General features: G+C 38.0%; 1 protein-coding gene across 1 annotated transcript; it reads right to left on the bottom strand.

Annotated features, from left to right (window-relative positions):
- Positions 1-1,736: 1,736 nt before the first annotated feature.
- On the bottom strand, positions 1,737-24,279 carry DNAJC15 (DnaJ heat shock protein family (Hsp40) member C15). The gene is made up of 6 exons (XM_012569795.5): positions 24,121-24,279; positions 17,684-17,735; positions 16,225-16,298; positions 9,173-9,249; positions 7,227-7,297; positions 1,737-4,146 (listed from the first exon to the last, which is right to left on the bottom strand). The coding sequence occupies exons 1-6, from the start codon at positions 24,220-24,222 to the stop codon at positions 4,076-4,078; spliced, it is 447 nt and encodes a 148-aa protein (XP_012425249.5). The 5' UTR covers positions 24,223-24,279; the 3' UTR covers positions 1,737-4,075.
- Positions 24,280-26,570: the final 2,291 nt, after the last annotated feature.

Below are 26,570 nucleotides of genomic sequence, written 5' to 3'. Positions count from 1 at the left end.
ATAAACATGTGTGTGTTTACACATACCTGTACATACAACCTATTAATTGAGAGCACTTGCCGGAATGGCAAAGTTCAGAAGTCCCAAGATTGTGCTGGTGATGATCCAAATTCATTAATATGGCTTTGCAATTTACACGCAAAAACCTGCTGCTTATGAACCACGGAAAAAAATTGTTTTGTCTTAATTCAATTAAAAATTCAGGAAAGTTTAGCTGGCCACTTAGTGCCAGTCTACTGTGCTGCTTGCCAAAGTCAGACTAGTATACAGATGCTCATAGAAGAGTCAGAACTAAAGGAAAAGCCCTAAAGACCAACCAGTGGGAAGTGAGTCTCCCAAGAAGTCAGTAATACCTCACCTGGTGAATTTCTTCAAGTTGTTTTGGCATCGTTTCACAGTTTGAAGCTGACCTGAGCTCAGTACTCAGACCCAGGAATCTCGCAGGCTTTATGAGCCTTATATTTTGCAGCAAGGCACAGCTGCAGCAAGAAACAGAGGAAGTGCTGTCACCTCCTCAGCCCAGCTTCATCACCAGTCTCACCTGAATAGCAGGTCAGATATTGTGATTTTCATGCCCAGGCTGATGAGGCACCCTACAACCACAGATTGCAGACCAGGCTTCTTAGGGAACTGAAGACACCAGAAACCAAATATGTTGGTTTAAGGAGGAGAAAAGTGTTGAACTGAGCAAAGACCTAGCAGGAAGAAAGTTATTTTACACCTATACAGAAGCAAAACTCCAAGCACACAGGACAGTAAATTACCTTTAAAACTACCTAAATGATCAGGCAAAGCTTTTGTGAACTGTGTCTAAATTTTATCCCAGTCCCATCCTAAGCCAGGGAAAGTTTTGCAATTGGCACTCATGCAAAGGCAGATAAGCAGATTCCACTGGGTGTTTTTGTAGACCTATCTCTAACTCTGCTATATGAAAGGTAAAGAATGAAATATTGGTAAAACTTCCACAGACTAAGAGCAAAAACCAGGCAGAGAAGCAAGTCCTGCTTCATTAAATAAACTGGGAATCACCCACAGCAATGCCATATAAATGCACTCAGTCCTGCCTGACTTCTGAAGCTGTGGAGGATATCCGGGACTGGTTATCATCCAAGTAGAAAAACACCTGGGAATTCCCTAGCTAAGAAGTTACAGATGAACATTTTCTGAACATTAAGGCAACACATGAAAAATGAGTCTGCTTGTACTACAGATGGACAGAAATTGCACTAGAATAAATCAACCTCTGTGCACTTTTCTTACACAAAAACATCCATTTGACAAGTAAAGAAAATAGTCTCAAGAGGCTGAATATTTTTAAGATTAAATTACCAGGCTATGTTTTAAAGAATAGTAGCATCCTGTTCTTACTAGCTCAGTTGAGCATCAATCCAGGTGCTGTTTTGCAAGGCAGTATCCAAAGACATTCCTCAGCCTGCCAGGCTGACTATCAGCAACAACAAATCGAGCAGCACTTCCATGATTTGCCTTTCCCTGTCCTGTATTCATCCTTCTAAACATCACTTAGTAGGTAAAGCAAGCTGTGCAGGTAAACAGACAAGAAAAAATATGCCATCGTATGTGTGATGCTTTCACAACTGCTCCTCATTAGCTTCATTCATTTTACAACATTTTCCAGAGACAGGATGAGCCAGTTAATCTGCTGAATTTTTTGTTAATTTATCAAATTTGTTAAGCAGTCAACAGTCTGCTCTGAAAAAAAAGGGGAGAAAGCAGAATCAGAATTTGGTTTTATTTTATTTTGTTAAGGACAATATCATAACTGAAAGGCAGAAAAAAGTGTTTTGTCCAAAATAATCAGATATAAATAATTATATCAGGAAGGAAATTATCAAAAATAGAATCTCACAGAAAAAACAAACCCTCTACTTCTTACAAACACATGGGAAGTTCATTTTTAAGAACAGACCAAGAAGTAATCTTTAATGCATTTGTTTTAACTGATACTTCAGAACAGCTCTCTGCAACACATTTTACTCAGGAAAAGCAAGGTAGCTACATGAAAGCAACAGCTAGACAGTTCAAAATCATTAAGCAGAATGTTTTTACCACCTACCATTCATATCAATTTTGATTTTGCACAATGATTCGTATGATTTACAGATTCCACTTCAGAAAATTAGGATCACCACCATTTCACTTATCTCCTCCTAACATGAAAACTGTAATGGTGATATTTTTTGCCAATACAGACTGATACACCAGTGAAAAGAAATGACTAACCCTAAATATGCATTAATTGATGGCTACTCCTTTAACAATAACCAGTTAAAGCTACTGCACAGGAATACACTATTTTCATTCAAGATTCAAGCATTAGAGCACTAGTTATATGATGCAGTACTTGTATAGCGTATGCCATTCCCATACAGGTTTCTCCCAGCAGTCTTTTTTGATTTATCCAGTGAAATTGTGCCATAAGTCTTGCCACTCTAATTGCAACAAAGTCCCTAAATTACTTAGAATTTTTATTCTCTTTTAGGGTCAACTTAAAATTTTTCATGTCCCTTTAACTGAAGTAAAGGAATTGTAACAAAGCGTAAGGAACCTGATAAAAAAAAATTGTACTTTTTCTTCCTTTCAAGGAAAAATCTACATAATCTGAACATCCACCACTGGATGAACTACAAATGCATGTTCTGGTAAATCAATAATTAAAGCATCCAACCTCATAACTGCTCTTAGCCACTTACCTCTGGCTAAATAACCTAGAAAAAGGAGTATCTAAATTTTGTATTTGTAGCATTTCAGTAAGCTGTTTGTTGTACCTCTAATGATAGAGTTTGAATGGACACTAGGGGTTTTTCAGTCTTGCACTGAATGCACTAGACTGTCTATGCTTTGGCAATTTAATTCAACTTAGTGGTAGTAATCTGCAGCAGCCAAGTGCCTCAGGTAGCACCTACCCTGAGCTGTCAATCAAAACTTGTTCTCTCTAAAGTCTGGGATCCATGACTTCAGGACTCCCCAAAGTCAGTACTAGATTTCTAGGAAGCTTCCTAAAGAGGGAGGTATGTGTGCTCTGGGTTACGAAGCCTAATGCAGAAATGTGAGCATTACTCAAGAAGTAACCCAGGAAGTGTTCCTGGAGCCATGTGCAAAGCAGGTACTCCTGTTTGTTCCCTGCTGTATCAGTGCTACACCAGACTCACACGACTCAAGCTAACCTAGAGAAGCAGCAGCCTGGAATATCCATCTAAACCATGCCACATGGACCTACCTTCTTCAATCCCACTGCCATGAAAACCCTTGCAAAAAACCCTATGTTTACCCCAACTGCTAGAGATTAAACATACTCTGTGACTTGAAGTAAAAGCATATTTAAATAATAACCTGACAATTTCAGAGATCCTTTAATATATAAAAGAATTAACCAAATCCAAGAATCCTCCTTCATAGCTCCAAGCCCCAAAAACAGACCTAGTGAAAGCTGCTGTCTGTAGTCCCATCAGTCATTTTGTCCTGAGTTGTAGCTCTCAAATTGCACCCATGAACAAACCCCACTACTTCACAAATGAACAGACTCAAGCGTAAAGTGGTGCTGAAAACTTGCCAAATGGGGTCAGTCATATTTCCTGTGACTCAATGCACTGTAACAGATTTTATGGTGGCCCTAAAGACAGGGTTGTTTCTTCATTAGTAAAGAAACAACCCTATATTAAAGACTGTTTTTAAATTTTTATTTCAAAAGATCCAAAATGCAACAGAAGAAAAAAAGGTACTTCTCAAAAAAACAGTGAAAAGAACTTTTTCAAGCTTGTAAGGGATTATAATTCAGTAAGAATACACTAAAATTGGGACAGAATCATAGAACATCTTGATTTGGAAGGAACCCCTAAGGATAATCACTCCAAATCCCTGCTCCTTGCAGGGGCATAACTGTATGTAACTTTACATAACTGTAAAAGATTTCAGTTTGCTTTTAAATAATCTTAACATTTTAATTATGACAATAAATATGAACAATCAGCATTAAGAAACTGTGCAGAACAAGCAGACATGAAAGTTATTGCACAATGTATCTGCTGAATCTCCTATGAGGCCAAGGCTTCAGGTTTCAGTTTTTGGCACTGGATTCCAACAAGTCTTTTGCTTCATTTATTTTTGTTGCTAAGTAAGGTGATCCACCTGAGAAGAGAAAGGCAAAAAGAATACTGTTTACTCATTAGTATTAAGTACCAAACTACCTCACTTGCAGCATCTCTTTATTACTCACTTTTATTAGCTCTTTCCTACACAGATCCTTTTGATACAAATGACATTGATAAGAAGTAAACTAATGGATAATGAAACATGAGAAATGTAATTAAAACTGAAATCACTGTAGAATAACACAGAACAACTTGTCTCAGAGAGAAGACTGAAATCTGAAATCAGTTTATATCCTGTGATTTAGATCAGCAGTGGGATGCTACTGCTAATCTATGCAAGGTCAGCTGCCCTGAACATTCACTCAAACCTAACAGCAATTACTTCCACTCATACTAAAAACTGAGAGGTAAAATTTTAAAATAAATTTGACAAAGAATTACTGTGCAAGCATCTCCTGTGTGAGGTGCCCGGAGTTACCAGCCAGAAACCATCACATTAAAGCTATTTAAACATGGTGTGCCTTCTAACTCCTAGTGCTGAACACTGCCATTGCTCTACACTCCATCTAACGACCTGATTACAGTTCAGCAGCCTTTTTGTGTCGGGGTTTTTTGCACTCTCCCCTCGAGTGCCAACCATCTGCCCACAGTCACCAAAAACAGCACTGCAAGGTCTCTATCAGTAACTTACCAGTTACTATAATACACCTATATTTTTATGTGAAAATGTGATTCCAGCAGTACTGTGCACTGCATAGCCTTTTCCAAAGCATTTGTTCAACCTTATTTTTTTCATTCACCATTTGCTTCATTCTATTAAACAGGAAAAACAATGGTAGAAGAAACATGCAGACCTAGTTGCAGACACATACAAATAAAAAGGTGAAGCTTGCTTAAAAACTTCTTTAGGTCATTGCTGCAGGAATCCAAATCAGTATAAAGTAATTTCACAGTGTAGTAGAACAACCAGGGAAAAAAGAAAATTAAGTTCTTTTCCATGGTTTGGTCTTGTTTGAGTGCTTTAGTTCTAATAAGTAAGCCACACTGGAAGAAAGTGAGGCAGGGCAAGGGATGCGTAATGAATTGGCTATTGAAAAAAGAATTTATTTTTTCTTTTTTAAAATCAAGTAGCTTTGTAGCAAGGAGTAGGATTACTACATCGCTTATTTCACAGAGTAGATAAGAGGATCAAACAAACAGTAAAGACTAAAACCTGCATTTAACAATGTATCCCAAGTAATTTTTAAATGTGCATTGATTTTCTACATGTCTAGAATACAGCATCTTAAAGTAAATTCAAATCTGTTGGAAGTGTTTTCACTACATTTACATCCTTAAGTGCCATATTAATTTTGTAGCCCTCCAATGAGAGGAAATTCAATCTCATGATTGCCTAAGTGTTTGTTTATAATTAAGGTAAGTCCAAAAGGTTTTTCTCTGCCTTTTTTTCTGTGAGGAAATGCTCTTTCATAAATTTGTAACTGATAACTTAACAATGTATTGATATAAAAACACTTTAAAACTGAACTGTAAAGATTAATAATCAACTATTTCAGTAGTACTCTCTGGGGATGTTTCTATGCAGATTTCTATGTCTTTCTTATTTATTTCTAATATTTCTCTCTCCCACAGTTTGGATCTCAGAACATATGTAACTTAAAATCTGCAATTACTGCTCTTTCTTCTATCAACTCCAGGTGGTAAAATATTATTTTAAAATTACATTATACCATTGAATATTATTTTTAAATGAACATCTGTGCTACCCACAGCCAGAAGTGATCTATACACAAGCAAACAAGACTCTCTGTGATGCCACATGTTCAAGATTACTCCAGGCCCTCAGTCTGCAGCTGAAAATATTAAGGTTTTTTTCTACAGCCATGCCAGAAGAGCTTCAGGGGCACTGAGAAGCACAAATCCCTACAACTGGTGCTCCCACTGAGAAAACACTCTCTGTTTCACTATCACACAGGGGGCTCACTACATCCATCTGAACCTACACTGTGCCCAGCTGCAGGGACATTAAAACTCTAAGAGTGCAGCATTAAAATCTTTGTTAGGGTCGTTAGGATTTTCCTGACAGGAAGCATCTCTTCACATACACTCAATATCCACATGGAGAGTCACAATTCTCTCTGGCTCACATGTCCACATACTGCTACAACAAACTTAGAAGTTCATTATTAATAAAATGACCTAATAGGGACTCTGGTGGTTAAGGGACTTTTGACCACTGTAATATATTAGAAATGAAGAAGAGAATTTCCTTTCCAGGTCTGTGCAACTTATACATTACAAAAAGAGTAAAAAAATGCAAGTTTTAAATCAAACGAGCAGGACAGCTTTTAAACTAAACTGAGGGATGAAGAGAGAAAAGCATCAACTAAACACTTCCCATGGCCAGTGGACACACTTTTTCATTTTCTTAAAACGGGGTGCTGGTAGGGAGCCTGTAATTCTGTCAAAAAGATATAAAGACCCTCTGATTTCCCCTTTTGACTTCTGAAATACAGTGCAACTCTTCACCATCTGTTATTTTAAAGCAGAGACAGCAACGAACATATGGGCTTTCTTTCTCAACCAGCTGTAGTGTAGTTAAAGTTATAATAATAGTCTTTCTCTAAGATAAATTTACATTAAAAACCCGGCCAGTAAAGCAACAGTGCCCAGCTTTATATTATTTCCAAGTGAATTCTATGAAGTTTGAAATTCATCTATGATGTACTTAGTAACTGCAAAATATTTCCCCACTGAAAATTACTTTCATGCATGCAACTGGTCCATCACAGTTCAAAACAGGAATTTTAGTTTAATGTAAAATGTTTATAGCTTATTTTTCCTTACTTTTCAAGAAGCTTTTGCGAAGTGTGGAAAACTGGTCCCTGAGCTCATAGTCTTAACTGAAGCAGCACAAGTACAGAAAAAACTTTAAATAAAAATGAGTAAAACCAGTTCATAAAGCTCAGTTTATCTGAGAGGACACACAGAAGCTCAAGTCAATAAACAACAAACATTTGCACTCGATGTGGTTATTTATACAGTCAGAAAACTTAAAGGATCTCATTTAAGCCTCGTCCTTTCCAGTCCTAGTTAAGAAAAGTAATAATTACTTACCTTTATCAGGATGATTCAAAATCATGATTTTCCTATGCGCTGTTCTGATTTTGTCCTTGCCAGCAGATGGACTGCAAAAAGAAATTGAAGCACTTACAAGAAATGCCACAGAGCACTCAGGCTAAAAATTAACAGTTTATGCTGGCTTCAAAAATAATTGAAACTTGAGATTTTCACCATCTTGTGGACAAAACATAAAACTGCATCTCTGAGGAAGCAACAACAACAAAGGCATGTAAGGCAAAGGGAATTACATTTTCCAAAAGCCTGTATATGTGACACATACAAGTATCTTTCAGGTTTTTGTAGAATGTAATACATCCACTCATTTAAAATAAAAAAATTGAAGGGGGGAAAGGATAGGCTAGCCCCAGCAGTTCTAGGGTATATCTGGTTAGTTATTCTAGCATTAAATGCAGAAAACACATTTTTTCCTCCAAGAAAATAAATATTTTTATGACCAGTGACAAAACAACAAATATTTAATATTATCACATTTTTGTTCTACTGTAAATATTTTTATAGCAGCTATAAATATTTTTTCTTTCTGCTGAGGCCTGAAAAAAATGCCTGTATGTGTTATTTTTGAAAAGCTGTTCAACATGTTATATTCAGGGACACATTGATTTACAGGTGCTACCTACATAATATTGTTTACTTGAATGACATACATAAAATATGTATTTGGCCTAAATTAAATACAAAATATGTACCTTACCATACTTATGGATGCAGTATGTCAACACAGTAAAACTCTTGTACGCAAAAGGACAGTTTGAATGGTTCAGTTTTTTTATAATTTGTTAGTATGCAGAAACGAATCAGTGTTTTCCACTTCAGGTGACTTCTTAATCAGTGATGATTCAATTAATTAATCTTTCTGTAGATACAGCTTGAATGTAAGATATCAGCCCCGCTAAATTACTGAGGTAAACAACCTCTCTAATTATTATTCTGTCACAGTGAAATTAGGGTATGTTGCAAAAATAGTTCACAGAACTGCATAAGAAAAGAATACTTCAATTGAACAGAAAGTAACCTACAGAGTAAGAAACAAACAGAGGGTGAAAGGTCTTGGATTATATAGATACAAAACCGAAATGATTTATCACACAACTACAAATATATATATATACACATATATATATATATATAACAATCATCTATATTTTGATTTGTAAAGCTGTTTTTAATACTAAAAAGGAAAACTGTTACACCAAATTTAGAATGTCAGATGGCCAAACCTTAGCTGAGGAAAAGTGGCAATTGTATATTACAGAAGATCATGCAGGTCTGCTCAAGGAAGCAACTGTGAAAACAGCGGTTTACTTCAAATTTGCTATGAGATATTGTTTATCCCACAATGGGCTCTAAAGATTCTTTATCACTAGGAAAAAAATTATGTATTGCCAAAATCACATTTTCCTTGACTCGCAATCTGACTCACACCAACATCATGCTGCATTCTAACATCGCCCACTGGCCAAGGAGTCTATCACTGTGGTGGGAACAGCTGACATGCTGGAGGGCAGGGCTGACATTCAGAGGCATCACAAGAGACTGCAGGAAGGGGCTGATGGGAACCCTTCACAAAATTCCACAAGGATGGGTGCAGAGCCTGGTACTTGGGATGAAGTCTCCCTTGCAATGCTAGAGGCTGGGAGATGCCTGGGTGTCTCTGCTGAAGGGACCCAGGGCACAGCAAGAACAATTCTCCACTGCAGTATGTTACCATGCCTTCAATCCAAACAAAAGTCACATTTTTTTCTGAGCACGTTATTGTTTGCTTTTTAGTTTAAGCAGAGTACTAGAATAATTTATAAGCCATTAGAAGTCTTTTACAAAAAAAGTTATGGTTTTGGCAAGAGTATTCCACATTCTTGCAACATGCATCTGTTTAATTCAATACTTGTTGAAATAAAAACATATTGATGCAACACACCTACCTTACACCTAAAATAAGACTTGCTTCTCGCCTACTCATTTTCTGTTCAAATCCTCCTTTATAGTATGATGAAAGACTCTAAAAAGAAGAAAGGGAAAAAAAGCAATAATTAGTTCATGTACAAGGTGCCAGGAACTAAACTGCAGTTATATGACCTCATTCAGAGCATTAGATTAATCTATAATTTATTTCAAAAGCATGGAATGACTGGAAATCAGATAATATGAAAAGACTTCTCCTGAGTGATAACACATACAAAAAACAACTTAAAAAAACCTACCTATGTTTTTACAATCTTCTACTGTTAATAGGAGATATTAATAGCTACAACCATTAAAATCCTGCCTTCAGGAAAAAAGTCCAGAATCAAAGTACGTACAAGCATAGGATGGTACAGTGCATGCATTGGGGAGGGCATGGGAGCGAAAGTAGGATAATTGTTGAGAATATCACTGGTATCACCACAATGACAAATGCCAGAAGTGACAATACTTTGGCATCCATGGATGTTAGGGACAATCACTCCAGATATTTCTACACAACAAGTTGATAAAAAACCCCAGCAGAAATAATATCAGGTTTGATGTAAAGGAATGTTACTTCAAAAAAGTGGATAATGAGTTTTTTGAAGGAATCCTGAAAAAGAAACAAGAAAAAAAACCCAAAAAACAAAACAAAAAAAAAAACCAAGAAAAACAAACAGAAGGAAAGAAGAAAAAAAAAAGAAGACTTAGAATCAAGACACAACCTCTATTTCAGGAAACCACTGAGTAGAAGAACACTGGAAAATACTGAAGCATATAGGGAAATCCTAAGCCTTTACATCTTTCCTTCAAAACCAATGACTGACAACTACTAGACACAGGATTTGGGGTCAGTTTTTTTAAACTCATTGTCATATGAAACTTCATCCACTCTTTAAAGAAGGGAAGAAAAAACAGTGGGAAAAGAACATTAAAAAGGAGATGGAGATGAGAGCAGATCATTACAGCTATTGTCATAGAGAATGGGTTGAAAGTATTTTTGTCAACCATAAATATATTTTAAATTACAAAAAAACCCCTATGGAACCAACATTGATGGTTAGCAGTATTCACACTGTGAATGTTTCTTTAAGTTCCAGAGGTAGCAGATGTAGCTCCAAGCCTTGGGAAACTGGCACACAGAAATAACTCAACAAGACTAAAGTCTTTTCCTCAATGCAAAACCTATCAACTGGGGGAAAATAAGCTTCTTTTGTTGCTATCAAAGAGAAGTCTGGCCTGAGAGCTGAGACTATTTTTAAGTATTCCCTTTACCCCCAAGTAAAATATGCCCAGCCCTTGAAAAAACACTCTTCTCACTAAATAAAGCCATTCATATTCAGTGAGAATTTTGCCTTATGTCTACACAAGCTCTCTTATATAATTTCAAAACCATTATATAGCATTTAAAGGGCTCTGTCTATGATATTTAAGCAAAGCCTTTAAGCTTAGAGAGATACTCACCCAAAAGCATGGCTCAGAAATACTTCACCTATTGCTACCATAAAGTGACATGCAACCACAGAAGAGATTTTTTTAATGTGCTGTTATGGTCCAAAATTAATTTTATCTTACTTCTTCCCATCCCAAATGTCCGTGAACAAAGTAACCACTACTGTAACACTACCGGTATCAAAGCTGAAAGAACTGTGGACATGCCATGCCAGCAATGAGAATCTGTGGAGGAGACACTTCTGTAACTACAGGGTAACACAAACCAGGTCTGGAATAGTGCACATGGACATGACAGGTTAGAGGGTGCAACACTAAGGGAACACATAGGGCTTCTCTGGTTCTCTGAAGGGAAATGTCAATAATTTAATGGCCAACAGGTAACACCCTTGAAGAGCAGAGAAATTTGCAACAATGACAACAATTACTACAAGCAAAACAGAAAAGCAGACTTCAATGTTCTCTGAAAGTTTTTCCAGAAAACATTTGCTCCCAAAGCAGTCTAGATGCAGATGGCTTCCTGAATTCTTCTCTGCCCTTCAACTTTGACATACAACTCTAATGCAGGAGAACACTAGCTTGCTATTAATGTAGAGAAGAGCAACATTTGAATTTAACACAGCTTGTCTCTGTTCTTGGTAGATTTCATCTAAAACACTTTTTAAAATGAGAGACCAGGGAGGGATAGCTGTAAGTTTACATTCAGAAATATTTTTTCATGTTTTTAAAGCCTACTTCCTTGACATTGTTCTAACCTTAGGAACCCTCAGTTCACCTCCAAGAGGAATGAAAAAAGAAATTCGGTAGCCTGTGTCCTTTCACACACAAACAGTTTGTAGAACTGGTCTCCACGAAAAATATTTTCTTCTTATAAGTCAAGGATGCAGAAACAATAACCTATTTTCAAGTTAAGATCTCCATCCTAAGCAGAATTTAAAGCAAAAGGAAATGACACATAAAAGCATTTTCCCTGTTGGTTAGAAAAAAAGAGGAAAAAACACTGAGAACTTCATTTTAGGCAACATGTAGGCAAATTTCTAGTCCCCTAATGAAAGCACTTTTGCATGCTACTCATACTAAAATATTTTTTTCCTAGTTGTAAATTCTAAGTAATGGCTGGAAAGATATTTTTCTGTTATGAGAACTCCTTGATGAGAAGGCAGTTCTAGACATTTGATTATTTATTAGCTCCAGAGATGGCAAAGTAAATTTTGTACTGGAAAAATAATTGAAATGAGCTTTTCATTCCTTTGTACTAACTGGGGGAAGGGGAAGAGGTATAATTTAATTTACTTTAATTCCTTGCACACTATTACTGTTTAGCAATTTATGTAAGTCCTCCTTTCTGGAGGACTAAATGCTGTTAATAGGTTTGGGGCATAGGGACGGACAGAAAACGGCTGCAGTTGCTTTGCAAACTATTGCAAATCTATTCAATCTTGCAAATCTTCACAAAAGGTACCAGGTAAGAAAATCCAGTGCATAGGGACCATGACATCTTCAAGATACTTTTTCTTTCATAGTACAGAGAAAGCATAATCACTCTTTCCATGTCAGTTTAGAAGGTGAAAACACCAAAACTGAGACTATACATTACATTACACGGAGTAGTGAATTTTTCTGAAAACTGTATGTTGCTGTTCCAGGACCAATACAGTCCTCCACCAAAAAGGGAACAAACATCAGAAGAAAAAAAAAAACAAACACAAAAAACAAACTATAACCACAAACTATTAGAAGCTGTGATATAATACACAATTTTGCTAATACCAACTTTAACTTCCTTAACTTTAGTTAGAAAAGAAATCTTATAAAATGGACTGCATTGTTCTCTGGAAACTTTGTTTTCAATTAAGAACAAGGGAGATGGTTGTTACTCCCACCTCTCAATTCAGAATTTCATGAATCTGAGCAGAATCAGGGAATAAGGGAAATACAGTGAGAAAACCTAATGATGTGCTACAGAAGATATAATTTTCTTATGGAACACAGAGTTTCGTGACTGTGGCATTTGAGTATTTTGATAGTTCATTTGGCCTCTAACTTCTGTTTCTGTCCTCAGTATCTTCTATCTGTCTGTCTTTCAATCCTCAACGTCATTGATGCCACAAAGAAAGCTAATGAATGCTACCGAAATACTTGGTTCTTTATTTCACACATTAAGGAAATATTCATAGTATAACTAATGGCATTAATTCTGAGGAAGAAAAGCCAAATGACTACTTAGAGCCATACACCGTGTAGTGGCAACACTCTTCTCACTACACACAGAAACAAAACAGTGTCACTGACACCAGTGACAAAACTCCTAAAAACTACTAAACTACTAAATAACCATTTCTGTGGGAGCAAGCATAGAGTCTACCCCAGCCAACCACAGTGCCACAGGTGACAGAGAATCAGCTCCTGCTGAAAAAACCTTCTCCTGACTCATTTTCCTGATAAATCATACTAAGAAAACCCTGCATCCGTCCTGCCAGCTCTAAGATGCTCCAGAAAATCTTTTTGGCCATTAGGGACTCAGAATTGTTTGCATTTTGAAAACGGATGGGTGCTTTTGATTGTTTTTGTCATTTTGTATTGATTCAGTTTATCCTCCAGAGAAACTTTCCTTGTAATATCGAAATGGAGAGTTGTGGGGATCCTGGGAGGCATTCCCTGGGTTGGGGAGACATGCCATAGAGAAGAAATGACAATGCTTCCTTTGGTGTCTTTCTCAACTGTAAGAAAGATGGTAGAAAACTTCAAAATTGAATTACAGAAACATTCACAAATACATATTCTTAAATATGAAGTAACTGTCTTAAATGAGACGTAAAAATTCAGAATAAACTTTTACTTGCCTCTGCTTACTATTACTGACTAAAAGATGAGTGCAGTTGTTGACTGTACACGTTACTTATTTACATAAGTAAATAGGAAGTGTAAAATCCTCAAGATACAGCAAGCAGCATTTTAAATGATCACTTCATAATTGCTCAGCTTGACCTTTCCCAAGTCATTTATTAGTGAGCAGACAGAAAGAATAAACAGCATCTGTAGTACCTTGTGTGATTGGGAGGGACCAACATCAGCTGTGATTTCTACTGCAAACAGAGCGGGACTCATTGTAAATGGAGGAGGAAGAGTGGGGGATTACAGAGGGAGGTAGCTAGCTTTTTAACAGTCAGCTGTTCACAGACTCTCAAGAAAAAGAAGACCATGAGGGACAAAGTTTCATTCTAGAAAGCTAGAATAAGCACTGAAAAGTATCGTGACCAAGTTAGGTGCCTTCACCATAGAAACCCAGCAAAGTAACACTGAGCCCAGACACTGAAGGTCATGAGATGTTTTTTTCAGTAAGCAGGTAGGTACTGCTAGGTAACCTTTGTCAGCACAGTGTAAAGGACAATAAGCTGCCAAGAAACGTGATGAAAGTGCTAATTCACAAATTATACTCAGCAGCTTCATATTCCACAAAGTCATGTAAAACTACTAAAATAAGCAGTCTGGAGAACAAGCACTTATATAGGGCCTTTGCATTTAATCTTTTCTCTATTGTTTCAAAAAAAATAATCCATTGCTAAGGAGAGAGGAAAAAAAATTAAAATCACAACCTGGGAAAGCAGTAGCTGTAGAGTAGTAAAAATTAAATAATCTTGGCTAAGAATTATACAAGGATCTTCAATTTGAACCATGGTTGTAGAAAAAAAATATTATCACTATCCTCGCACAAATATAAAGCCAGCAAATATACACAGTAAATGGCAAACAGGAAAAGTTTTTACTGTCTCCAGTAGATCTCATCTTACACTGAAAATTTGTACTTTCAAGCTCAGAAATAGAATAGCAGAAGAGATACCCTACTGGAAATCAAGACACAATTCTGGACAGAAAGGCAGGATGTGAAAGCAGACAGAGGATACTGCTCCAGGGACTAGGAACACTTAGAATGCAGAAGCTCCTGGTTTGCTCTTTATGGTTGTTCATGAATTCTGCAGGACTCAAAGTCACTGTGGTAAAAATGAGATAGGTCTGTAATAAGCTTGGCTCAGTCAGTATTGAGGGGTGCAGTTTCCTAGGAACAGACACCTCTCCATGCAGTAGCATGTCACATTTGAATGTGTTAAAGAGTCACTGCATGCTTTCTTATGTGAATGTATCTGAATTTAGATTCTCCAGCCTGTATCTACAAATGGATAGAAAAAGAATGGCTGGAGTAAAACTACTAGGGAGGGAGGGAGGGTGAAGACTGAAGCACACCATAGTCTGAAGCCACATGTACTGCTAGCTACATCTAGCAAGTCTGCAAGTCAGCCTGTATCTGTATCATGTGAAAGCAATTTAATTCACAGTACCTAAGGTCCCCTCTGTTGTTTTGGCAGGCAATATGGGAATATCTCAAAAGCTTTTTTTTTGAAATAGGAAAAAAACATTGAGAGTGGTCTCACAGCAGCAATGCAATAAGAGTGACAGAGAGCAAAGAAAAGTTTTCCAGGAGCACCGTTTCTGGCTGAAACACATAGCAAGCAAACACAAATGTGGACCAGCCCCAAGAGGACAGCTGAATCTCCTACCCAGGAAGCTTGCCTTGATCAAGCTTGCACCTTCAGCACAGGAACACCAAGCACAGATGGCAAATGAATTTGGACCACAGTGTCTGTCTAGACAGGCTCTGTGCTGCAATTGGCCTAACATTAGTAGGAACAATATCGCGTTTTTTAAAAACCTACCTTTAGTATATTTTTCAGGAAATAATAATCTGCAACAACTACTCCCTGAACATGCTCACCCATCAGCATCATGAAGGGAATAGCATTCTTTTGCTGTGTGTAACTGTACACAGACTCTGAAGGAACACACTGCTAAAAGCAGACATCTATCTCACTGGGAATTACTTTAAACAAACAGGAATGGAACACATGTATTTATTTACCAGAGGAAAACATAACTACTGAAGCAGTAAGTAAACACTCTCAAATATTCCCTGCATATGTATCCCACACAATACTCTAGTTCTTGATTTCTTTTACCTTATTATTGTATTTTTTAACCAGTAGAGCAAAACCAAAGAAAAAAATCTGGTTAAAAGTTCAATTAGCTGGGAAGAAAAAGACAACTTGTATGTTAACCAGCACACAAGCTCTCCCATCTCCGTGGCAACCCATCCTAGAAGTTCATCAATTTGTCTTCTTGATTTTTAACACTATATCTAAATGACTAAATTCTTTCACTTTTAACTGCTGGAAATGAAACTGCATGTCATCACTTTGCAATATTTCAGAATTAGTGACTTTCTCACAGTGTACTCAAACAATTTATATTTATACTTACTAGTAAAGGGTTCCAAAACAAGGAACATCAGTAGAAAAAACTGCAACTGTTTATCAAACTCATAAACATCTTCTGATACAGCTTGATCCATAGGGATTTAAAATATAGAAGACAACATGCCAGAACTTACACAGCAGGGAGCAGCCCTACCCTGGGAAAAAAATTATCTACCTGGCACTTTACTGTATTTAACATAAAATGTTTCCTTTCTGAACACTTGAAATACAAAATCATAAATTTAGCATAAAGTAGTATCTAAACTTACAGAAGTTGAAATCCTCTTTGCTGCTTCTGTAATTGCCTGCTCCAATGGTTTCCAAGCATGGAAAGCGTAACGACCTAAAAAAGACGGAGATAAATCAAATATTCACTAAAATCCAAAAAAACACCCCACAAACAAGCTCCAATTTATGTCCATCAGTTTACAGTGGAAAGAATTTTGTTTTTAAAAAACCACAAACTATTGAGAAAGGGAGAAGAATTTTAGTATCTAAAAACCTAGTCATGGACTGCAAAGACCCATTGTGTGTACTCACTATTTAACTCACTAAATAAACAGATTTAAATACATCTCAGTATGATAAATGAAGATAGCTGCCTTGTGAACTTTAAGAAAAAGGGTGGTTTGAAACATTAGCTTTGGGTATACATTATTTATTAAATACTCTTCAAAGGTTATGTCTTCAAAAAAAGAAATCCATGTACTACACGTTTCTTGCTGTGATGGTGTATGCTTAATTACACACCTTGTAAATACTGCATTTTTAATTTCGTTAGAAAAAGACAATCTTCTGGGATTCAGAGCCATTCAACTCCCCACTAGCACTGAGTGTCTACAGCCAGGAAAGACTAGAGGGATTCTTGTAAGGCTGTGTTCCCAGAAGAACAAAGCAGATCTATCAACACCAGAATCAAGATTTATGCCATGTTACTGGAGGATTTTCCATGTAAATCCTATCTCCCCAGGTATTGTTTTAACTATTCTTTAGCAATGTAACTTAATATTACACACAATGGAAAAACTATTTATAAAATGTGGCTCTGCTTCATTCAAATAGCATCTTGCATTCATTCTTACAACACATACCGTGTCTAAGTTCTAGCGATCTAAACCTGTGCCTATGGTAACACAGAAGTCAATACCAAATTAGAGGATCTCTGTTGATGTACCATTACCTCACTCTCTTCCTAATGCTTTCTGTTAACCATTATTTAATGTTAAACTCATGCCTTGTCTTCAAACTAGAACCTATTTCTCAGAATAACAAACAGTCTAGATGCAAAGAGTTCAGGTAATAAAAAATGAATTATGTAAACAGTTAGTATGATAAATCACTAGTCACTAAAACCTTTTATTTTACTCTTTTCAATTTGTTGAGCATCACCTTCACATCAGAGCATCTTGTTGCACTCTTCTATACTAAAGGGCCTCTACACTGCAATATGTTATTAAGTAAATAAACTTTTCACCTTTCACTCTGCAGACAAAAAGCAGATGGAGCATTTTAGCTGCTGTCCATGAGATTACATTCTCTAGCCTTCTCTATATTTTTTAAAAAGAATTTTGGAAATTTATGACTTTGAAGGAACATGAACTACAGGTGGACACAATTTTCCATAGTACTCTCAAGCAACCTTTCCACTTTCCACTATTTATATTCATAAAAGCTTCATTAACCCTTTTGGAAGCTGCAGCTCACAAAGTGAGACTTCCTTTACCTTACCTGCAAATGCAACAGTTGCAACACCAAGTCCGAGTGCTATCATAGTCCTGGCCTAAAACAGAGAAACAGGAATCAGAATAATATGTGAATTCCAATTTCATATATACTCACCGTTTACTTTAACAAGGAGTAGTTCTGATGTCTGATGTGGACATTTCATTTATAACTTAAGAAAGCGATGAAAGTAAGTTCTGTATTCCATAGGCTACATTAGATTTTATAGTTCAGTCCCATTAACCTACACCAATGCATCAGGTTTAACTTGAACTACCCACTAGCAAATCAGTGAACACACACTGACATCAGCTCAAGGTATGCACTGATAAAAATACAAGGCACAAAACTATACAGGATTACTTGAAATTACTTATGCAGACTAGTTCAACACAATAACAAAGTATCAGTTTACTACAAAAACATGAAGAACTAACTCAAAACTCCCATATCAGGTGTACATATTTTCCTACACAGCACTTGAAAAAGTTAGGCTCCTCAAGAAGAATAAGAAGTATTCCTGTGTTGATCAAGAAGCTGATGAAAGGTATGAAGTAAACCTTGACGAAAGGACTGCCTTCTCACAACTAACGTGAGAATTCAGGAAGGGCGACAAGCTCTCCACTTCTGAAAAGCCTCCATGCAATCTTTGAAACAAAGGAAATAGTAATTTGTGGTATTACCTGTCTTATCATACGACAGTTCAATAATACCTTGAATTTCCCCTCGGGAAACCTGAGAAATCAAATTAGGTTTATCTTGAATTCAAAACATAATGACAGTGAAAATGCTTTTATCACCAGACTGTCTCCTCTATATATGACTTACTTCCACAATTATCCCATAACTGGTTTATACATTTTATACAAGCAATTCTGACAAAAGCACTTAAAGCTCCAACTTCAATGTGAATGCCACAATAACAGGATCTGGAACCCAGATGCCTTTACCATTACAATTTCTGGGGCTAAAATACTTTGTTTTCGATTGTACCCAACCTCATTTCTAGACCATGGGAGCAGGGGAAGAGTTCGGAAATAATGTTTTCAAAGCCTTCCTAGAGTTGGCTTAGTAGGACCTAGATGATGGGTTGGCAACTTGCCCAGAAACAGGCAGCTGTACAAGATGCAGGCTCATGCCCAGTGGCTCCTACAGCTTTGGCTCTGAAGGCGAGAGGCTGTGACTGCAGCACTGACTCAGGACAGAAGTCCCAGCCTCCTCTGAGGTCACCAGTAGAAGCAGCTGTATTCCTCTGGATCTAGCATCCGAACGCTGCAGATTTTTACTAAGCACCTACCTCCCCCCCTACCTAAGGGGGAATTATTGCCTTAGATATTTGCCTGTATATTACATCTTAGTACTCTAACTCTTCCATTTCAGTGTAGTCTTCACTCTCAATATTAGCATTCATTTCTGAATGTAAAAATAATGTAGTAGCTTTATGTTCGTTGTTCCTTTCAGTTCCACAAAATTTCCTCTTGTCTTTTTCTCATGAAAAAGTTTAAGCATGTTATTTTAGATGGTAGATGATGTAAAATTGTGAAGCATACAGTTCATCTCCTCACTAAAATTATTTTCATTTCTTCTCACAAATCAGTTTTCCCAGACTCTCAATATTCAAACATTCACGAACCACAAACAGCCACCTTACTGGTAATATCCTAACCCTATAGGAATTCTATATTATTCTGTCTTGCAGTTTGTGACCATGGATTAATATTCAAGAGTTTCCTTGACTTATTCATACTGACAGCAAGAATCTTTTACTAAGTGGTTACAGTCAATTAAGAGCTCAACAATGTGTGAAATAGATCACACCGGCAAAAAAAAAATTAACCTTCGATTGTCCAAATTAAGTTATATGCTACCAAAAAGGTGGCTTAAGTCAGCAGTTTACAAGACATGCAGGCTTCAACAGGGCATTAGCAGCAGACACCTCATCACAGGCAAGACCAATTACAGAGACCAGACTAATAAATAATACCAGGATTCTGTCAGTTCCCTGCAGAAGTAGCCTAAGTGTTTTTGCACAGTTATCTGGGAGAACAACGCAGAGACTCCTGAAGGCCTTTGACATGTCCGCTGGAATGCATTAGTCCAATCTCAGTGGTGAGCACCAGCTGTCCAATCTCAGTGGAAAGCTACTGCTGCCAGGAGTACAACATTTAAAAACAAACCATGGCAGCAGCCCTTAAATAGGAGCAGGATGCAGGATCAAGGGGAAAATAAAGACAAGACAGAAAACTTGGCAGAAGTGGAACAAAAACTCAAGCCAGAGAGGCATGAAAGACTGTCCACACATTTAAGTGAGGTACAGGCACCAGAAAATCTGAGAAATACTGGTTTATGGTAACTCACCTTATTTGCATTATGAGCACGTTAGAGAAAAATCACTTGCCAAATATTAGCAAAGAAGTGATAACTTGACACACCAAAGCATCTTGAATGTTTGTTACGGTGTGAATGTGAATCCTAACTATACACATGTGATAAAAACAGAATTTGGATCAGTGTGAGATTGCAAGTGTGGCTTTTTCTTGACATGGACTGTAATAAAAGCAGTGACAACTTCAAGTATTAACCAGTAAGTTCTTCAAGTCCAACCTGACTTCCTTTTCCATGCTCTCTCAACTCAGTTGAATATTTAAAAGAATCAGTCAAGGTTAGCCTGGTGCTTTGAAATGGAAAGTCCAAAGCTTTAATTAAATGCACTCCTTTCACGTCAATATTAAATGAAAGCAACTCACTCTCTCTGTGGAAGGCAGCAGTTCATTTACAGCATGCTAATACAACTACATTTTTGTCTCCTATTGCTTGAAATTGCATTTCATAAGGGATAAATAAATAAATACATACACACTGACTTTCAATTATGACAGAATTGACCTTCCCCCCCTCCAAAAATGTAGTTAAGAAACTTCCAAGATGTGGATTTTAAATGAAATCATTATGTTAAGATCCAAGAGGGAAAAATAAAGAAATAAAATATTAAAAACTAACATCTGCCCCTTTCTTTATTCAATGAATCAGCTCCCAAAGGTTAGTCATCAAGCCCATGCTATTCTGCTGATTTCAGTATTTTCATTTAACTATGTAATTCAGTCTTCAGTAACAAACCCTGCTAAAGGAAACTAATGAAAGTTATGCTAAATCTGTAAAACCTGAATTTTCTTAATCCTTTTCAGAAATTAGTAAGAAAACATAAGCATTAGAAAGGCAACTGCAAGACCTGATTTACCTAAGCATTTGGCATACAAAAGAGCATAAAGCATATTAAGTAACACACAGTATGTTAGAAAGCAGAGAATTTCTGCCTATTCCTTTATTTAATTCTCCAGTAGCCTTAATTTTTTTAGCAGAAGAAGCAGGGTAAGATTATATTTTTGCAAATCCCCAATCCATGGTGCCCTTCTAACGTAAACATATTCAAAAAATAAAATTACATATGGAGTTCTTAGCATTAGAGCTTCTTCTTCTATGAAGTAGAAAAAAGTTAAATTTATAAACAAAAGGCAAATTTCAAATGCATCATTTTAAAACTTCAGCACAACACTCTTATATCTGACAATGGGCTGCAGATGCCAATGCTTTCCAAATGTTAAAACCTATCTGCCTGCATATAATTTGGATTTTATACCAGTTCTTCTACTACAACAAGTGGAACAACCCTTCTCAAATGAAAAATATTTTGCTCTCCTCACTATTAAGTTTCATACACACCGCAGGAGTCCTACAGTCTTTCACCTCAGAAAACTACAGTGAGCAGAACAGAATAAAAAGCAGAAAGAAAACAATAATTTGTTTTCATGTGCTGAATGTCATTTTGCAATTAATCCATGCTTAATCGTGGACCAGCAAAATAGGAAGTAGGTACCTACATTCAACTAAAAACACAAGTATAAGTTGCTTAACTAAAAATTTTTAAGATTTGGTTTGCCTGTTGTGGTTTTTTTTTAGTTCTGTACACTGCTAAGTTGGATACACAAGTATATTAACTAAGTGTAGAAAAATATTTCTGAAAATAGATATTCCCTTAAATAAAAATTCTTGACTGGAAATACAAATGATGGTTTGGTATGGAAGATAGAATAAAGCTTCTATTCCTCTGAAGAGCAGCTACAGCTTGTTGGAATACCACTCTAGAGCAAACCACCTTACTAACACTATATGGAGGCAAAACCATTGTGAAGTGGGATTATATTATAAACTCTATGCAACTGATTTGATTTTATAACCTAGTATTCTCCCTCTAGTCTTAACATTCCTATGAAATTTATTTTGTTTTCCAACAGTGAATTAAAAGTAATTTCAGCTAGATGCTGTTCTCCATACTGACATAATTCTCACGTCATTTTGTGTCCTTTACTTTACAGCAACCTTTTGGTTTGTATATAAAGCTATGACTGCAGTTCTGGATCGTTCTTCATAGGAAATTAAACCAAAGCAAGATTCACTCACATACCATAAGGTATTCAAATCAATCTTCCTGAGCATGTACTAAATAACAAGAGCTCCTGTGGGTGATCTTTCAGAACAGATTCCTCATGCTTCTACCGCTGCTCTTCCATTGCTCCAAATGCTTTTGTAAAACAACTACAAGAGTAAATGTGACCATGACTTTCAGCTAATACCCTGGACTAAGGAATAAATTCCAATAGAAAACTGCAGACATCCAGATTTCAGTCCTCTAAAGACCAACCTTGGTCTCCAGACCTCAGTAAGAACGTGACAATACTCACAACAAAGCAAGCCACACTAACTCCAAATGCAACTTTTATCCCACATGGGTAAGAAGGCCCAAAGACTCAACAAAATTCTAGGAATTCCCTGCCAGCATTCCACAGGGAGAATGGCCATGACAATAAGGAGTTTCAGAGCCAGCTTCTTAAGATTACGCACTTGTTGTTAAATACACAGAAGACTCTTCTGTGGGAAAAAAAAGTCCTAGACTGTAGTAACAATGAATAAATAACTTAGAGAACTGTGATTTTTAAAACTGGGTTTTAAAAAAATAGATGCAGGCTCCAACAACAGTTTTTTTAAAAACTGTGTTTTAAAAAAAGTAGAAATATTGTAGAGACAACTTCACACACACAATTAAGTTAGGCAAGTAAGACTTTTAAGACATTTAAAAAATGTGAAAACTTCACCATCTGGGGCTTTAAGCCATGTGTTTTTTCCAATTCTCTTTCCAATGGGAACTCACTGCTCCCTGAACTAGTCGAAGTGACAGGAATGAAGAAATGGGATAAAGTCCCAGCATCCTGTCCTCTACAGCACGATACAGCACAGGAAACTCTGCCTCCACCCAGCCTTTCCCACATCACGAACTTCCAGATGAAAATTACTTTTCTGAAACAGAGCTCTACAAAACCTTCAACACTCAAACCTGCCTGTGGTAATAACATTTGCACAGTGGGTGAAAATGTGTCAGGTATCACTTTTTCACAGCAGGAACAAAAATTTTGGTCTTGTTTGTGCGTGCTGGGGCTGAAGCATTCCCATGTACCCTGCTGTGGAATCCCAGCAGATAAGGGACTAATGTGTATGTTCCAAACACCCATTGGCTGTGGAGCCAGCCAAGGACTCTCAGTAGTGACAGAAAGAACTGCTGGGAATAACCAAGGACCATCGATATTAACGCATCGTGGGAAAGACAAGATGCGGCTGGAGAAGGGGTTAATGTGGAAGCAGGGCAGCGCTTTTCCTTGTCCCACTTCCTGGGGGTAAACACAACACAGGACAGTGCAAGGATGAGGCCAAGAAGTGGGCACAGACTGGGGGTGGGGGGCGGAATCAAGACTACCAAAGACCCCCCAAGGCCACCAGCCCGTTTCCAGAATCGCGCAGAATGCGAGAATCCTGTCTTCCCGGCAGGGAAAACCTATCCATAAAAAAGTATCCTCAGGCACCCCCAGGACATTTCATCAGCTGAACCAAGGCTGGAACCAGGACTGATTATCTCCTTTATTTTCTCTCTTTTTCTCTCACTTTTCCTCTTTCTTTTTCTCTTTCTATTCTTCTTTACTCCCTTCCCTTTCACCCTACGCCTGTACCCAAAACCCACTGCCGTGTGCTTACACGGCAGGTCAGAGCCAACACTTCTACGCCAACCGTGTAACGCGCTAAGAAACTTTCCGATCGTCGAGCTTCCTCCAGGGAAGGTGCCTCTGTCGCTCCCCGGGCCCACGAGCACTTTCGGAGCCGGGTGCACCCTCCCCTCACGGGCGGGAGCCACGCCCGCTGCCCACGCTGCAGCGGCACCGGCCAAGGACCCTCTGCCCCCCGCCCGCCTCCCCGCCCGTCCGGAGGGGAGCACGGAGCGCCCGTCCCCGCCCCCGCCCTGCTCACACACGTCACCCCTCACACGTGTGAAGGCTCGGGGTGCGGACGGGGCACGGCGGCGTCAGGGCCCCGGGGTGGGGGTCCCGCCATGCGCTCACCAGCCCCCGGTCCAGCTCGGCTTGGCCCTTGCCGGCGCCCGTAGGGGCCCGGGTGTACTCGGCGTAGCGCAGACCCTCGGCGGAGGCCGCGGCGCCCTCCATGATGGCGCGAGGAGGAGCGAACGCTACGGGTCGGCCGGAGGGACAAACAGCGCGGCAGGACGAAGCGCCTCCTCCCGCGCGGCCAAGGCAGGCGCGCCGCAAGCCGGGAGAAGCGGGAAACGGAGCGATGGGGGATAATCAGCCCATTAACAAATAGGGTCAGCAGGGAAAAAACATTCGGGCCACACGGAAATTGTTCGTGCCCATCTTCAAAATACAGGATTTTTGAAAGGAGAGGACGGGGGAGATATATGTAAAGTGTGAAAAATGCATATTTTATGATTGGCTTTTTGCAAATGTTACAGTGAATATTATATGTGTAATGTTAGAAAGTTATGCTGTATTAATTCTCTTAAGTAGTGTGTTAAATGTAGTTTTAGGTTACAACATAATGTTAAAATAGAAACTGCGATATAGAATTTGTTACAAGCTCAAGCAGAAAGATGAGATAATCAAGAAACTCTTCATACAGAGATGTCAGTGAAGGGGGCCCATAAAAAGTACCTGCCTCCTTATCAGAAAAGACAAACATGCTTCCACCTTCTCTCAGTCTTTGTGGAACCACCAGGATTAAGGAGAAGTTGACAAAAACCAGAAAAGTTCTTAATTTGCAAGGAATTTATGCATCATGTATGAGATATATGAAGATGCAACAGGCTATTGCTTTTAAGGTAATTCCTTTGTTCACAAGGCATGTTTTTCATGACTTAGTGTCCGAGAGCATCCAGATGTCCATAATTCTTTGCTTTTTATTGTCTTGTAATTGTCCTAACTCTAAATTTTATTACTCTAATTGTATTACTATTTTTATAATACTTTTATTATTAAATTTTTAAAAATTTAAAAAACCAAGTGATTGGCGTTTTTCATGAAAGGAAAAGCATAATTAATCTGGGAAGAAACCCGCTAACAATGCACTTTAAAATGTATATGCTTGCTTGCACCTCAGTTGATTCTGTATATGTTTCACTGTGTTTATAATTTGATTCCCTGCAAGTGCTGCCAGTCTGGATTGTAGTTCACCCTTCTGGAAGTGGTTCTCATCTGATGCCTCCCTGTGCAGAAGTTGTCCGTCGCCCTTCATTCCACACCACGATCAGTAAAACGCTCAGCTCTGTGTCCGTACAGCAGGGAAGCAGCTCTTCCCTTGTGCTGCTTTTCCTTCCCTCCTGCTTGGTAGGGCTGGCCATGGAATTGGATCATCTGCGGTTGCTAAGCGGTGTGACTGGGCAAAAAGAATTACTCTCCTTACTTCCTATTTCAAAAGACGATTGCTCTTCTGAGCATCTCTTAAGTACCTTTTTTAAAGTACCGTAGAGGTGAGCTGACCACATACAGCATTTCATTAACCTTAGAAAGACATATAAATTTAACTTTCTACTGAACAGAAGTCATTGGAAGTTGCATGATGATCCATTGCGTCAAGAAATGCATTCATTTTTACTTCTTCATTGGACATATAACATACAATCATGTATGATTAATTTTTTAAATCTTCACTGGAATTAGATTTCTTAGAAATTTAAAACTTACCTTAGAATTAATAAAAATGTCCCCAACTAATATTTTTTATTCATTTATTTGCATAGAACTGATGCAGAATAGTATGTCACTTACTATTTTCTTGATTAGCAAACCCAGCTTAAAAAACAATAAATTGAAAGTTTTGGAATTTAGGGTGTCTTCCTTAGTTTTACAAGCTGATCTCTGTGACCCCTTAACAGGACAGATTCTGTTCTCATTAATCCAAAGCTATTTTGCCCAAATACTACTGTCTCCTGGTCACAGCAGCTGAGTTCTTCCTCCTTTATAAGTATCAAATACAGAAAAGCCTCTGCCCTTGTCAAGTGCTTGATCACCTTTGTAAGGAAATTATAATCTATGATATTGTATGTCAATATTGTATGTCATTGTAAGGGTAGCAAAATTGAACTCTTACACTGGGTCGTATGGTCCATCCAAATGGACAAACATGTGGTCCAGACAAATACATCCAGGCACACTCTGAGATGGAGAACAGTGCTCAAAACATCTTTTTCATATCAACAGCCACGCTGCTGCTGCTGCTTTCTGGATAGGAGCCGCAGGGAGCGTATCGACTACACCGAACAAACCAGATAATCAACGCGAGGAAAATGTATCTTCTGCCAGGAGTGAAGCAGTGTAGTTTTCTTTCCTCGGAAGCCAGGAGGGGTGGGATGAAAGCAGCTGTGTCTTTGGTTATGGTTCTCTCCTGAAGCTCCTCTCAGCGTGGCACAGCTGTGTGCTGTGTTATGCACAGGATGGTGCTGGTAGAGACAATCTGTCCATTACTATTTAATTCAATCCTAAACACTGGTATGTTCCAG

This window comes from Taeniopygia guttata, chromosome 1 (assembly GCF_048771995.1).
Source record: "Taeniopygia guttata chromosome 1, bTaeGut7.mat, whole genome shotgun sequence".
Taxonomy (NCBI): Eukaryota; Metazoa; Chordata; class Aves; order Passeriformes; family Estrildidae; genus Taeniopygia; species Taeniopygia guttata.
Note: the sequence above shows the minus strand (reverse complement) of the source record. Positions and strands in the feature narration are given on the sequence as shown.

Coding starts and splice junctions, on each gene's coding strand:
- DNAJC15 (XM_012569795.5), bottom strand. CDS start 24,222: ATGGAGGGCGCCGCGGCCTCCGCCGAGGGTCTGCGCTACGCCGAGTAC. Junction 16,299..17,683: donor TGCAACTGTTGCATTTGCAG/GTAAGGTAAAGG, acceptor CGTCTTTTTTAG/GTCGTTACGCTTTCCATGCT. Junction 7,298..9,172: donor AGTCTTATTTTAGGTGTAAG/GTAGGTGTGTTG, acceptor TTCTTTTTGCAG/TCCATCTGCTGGCAAGGACA.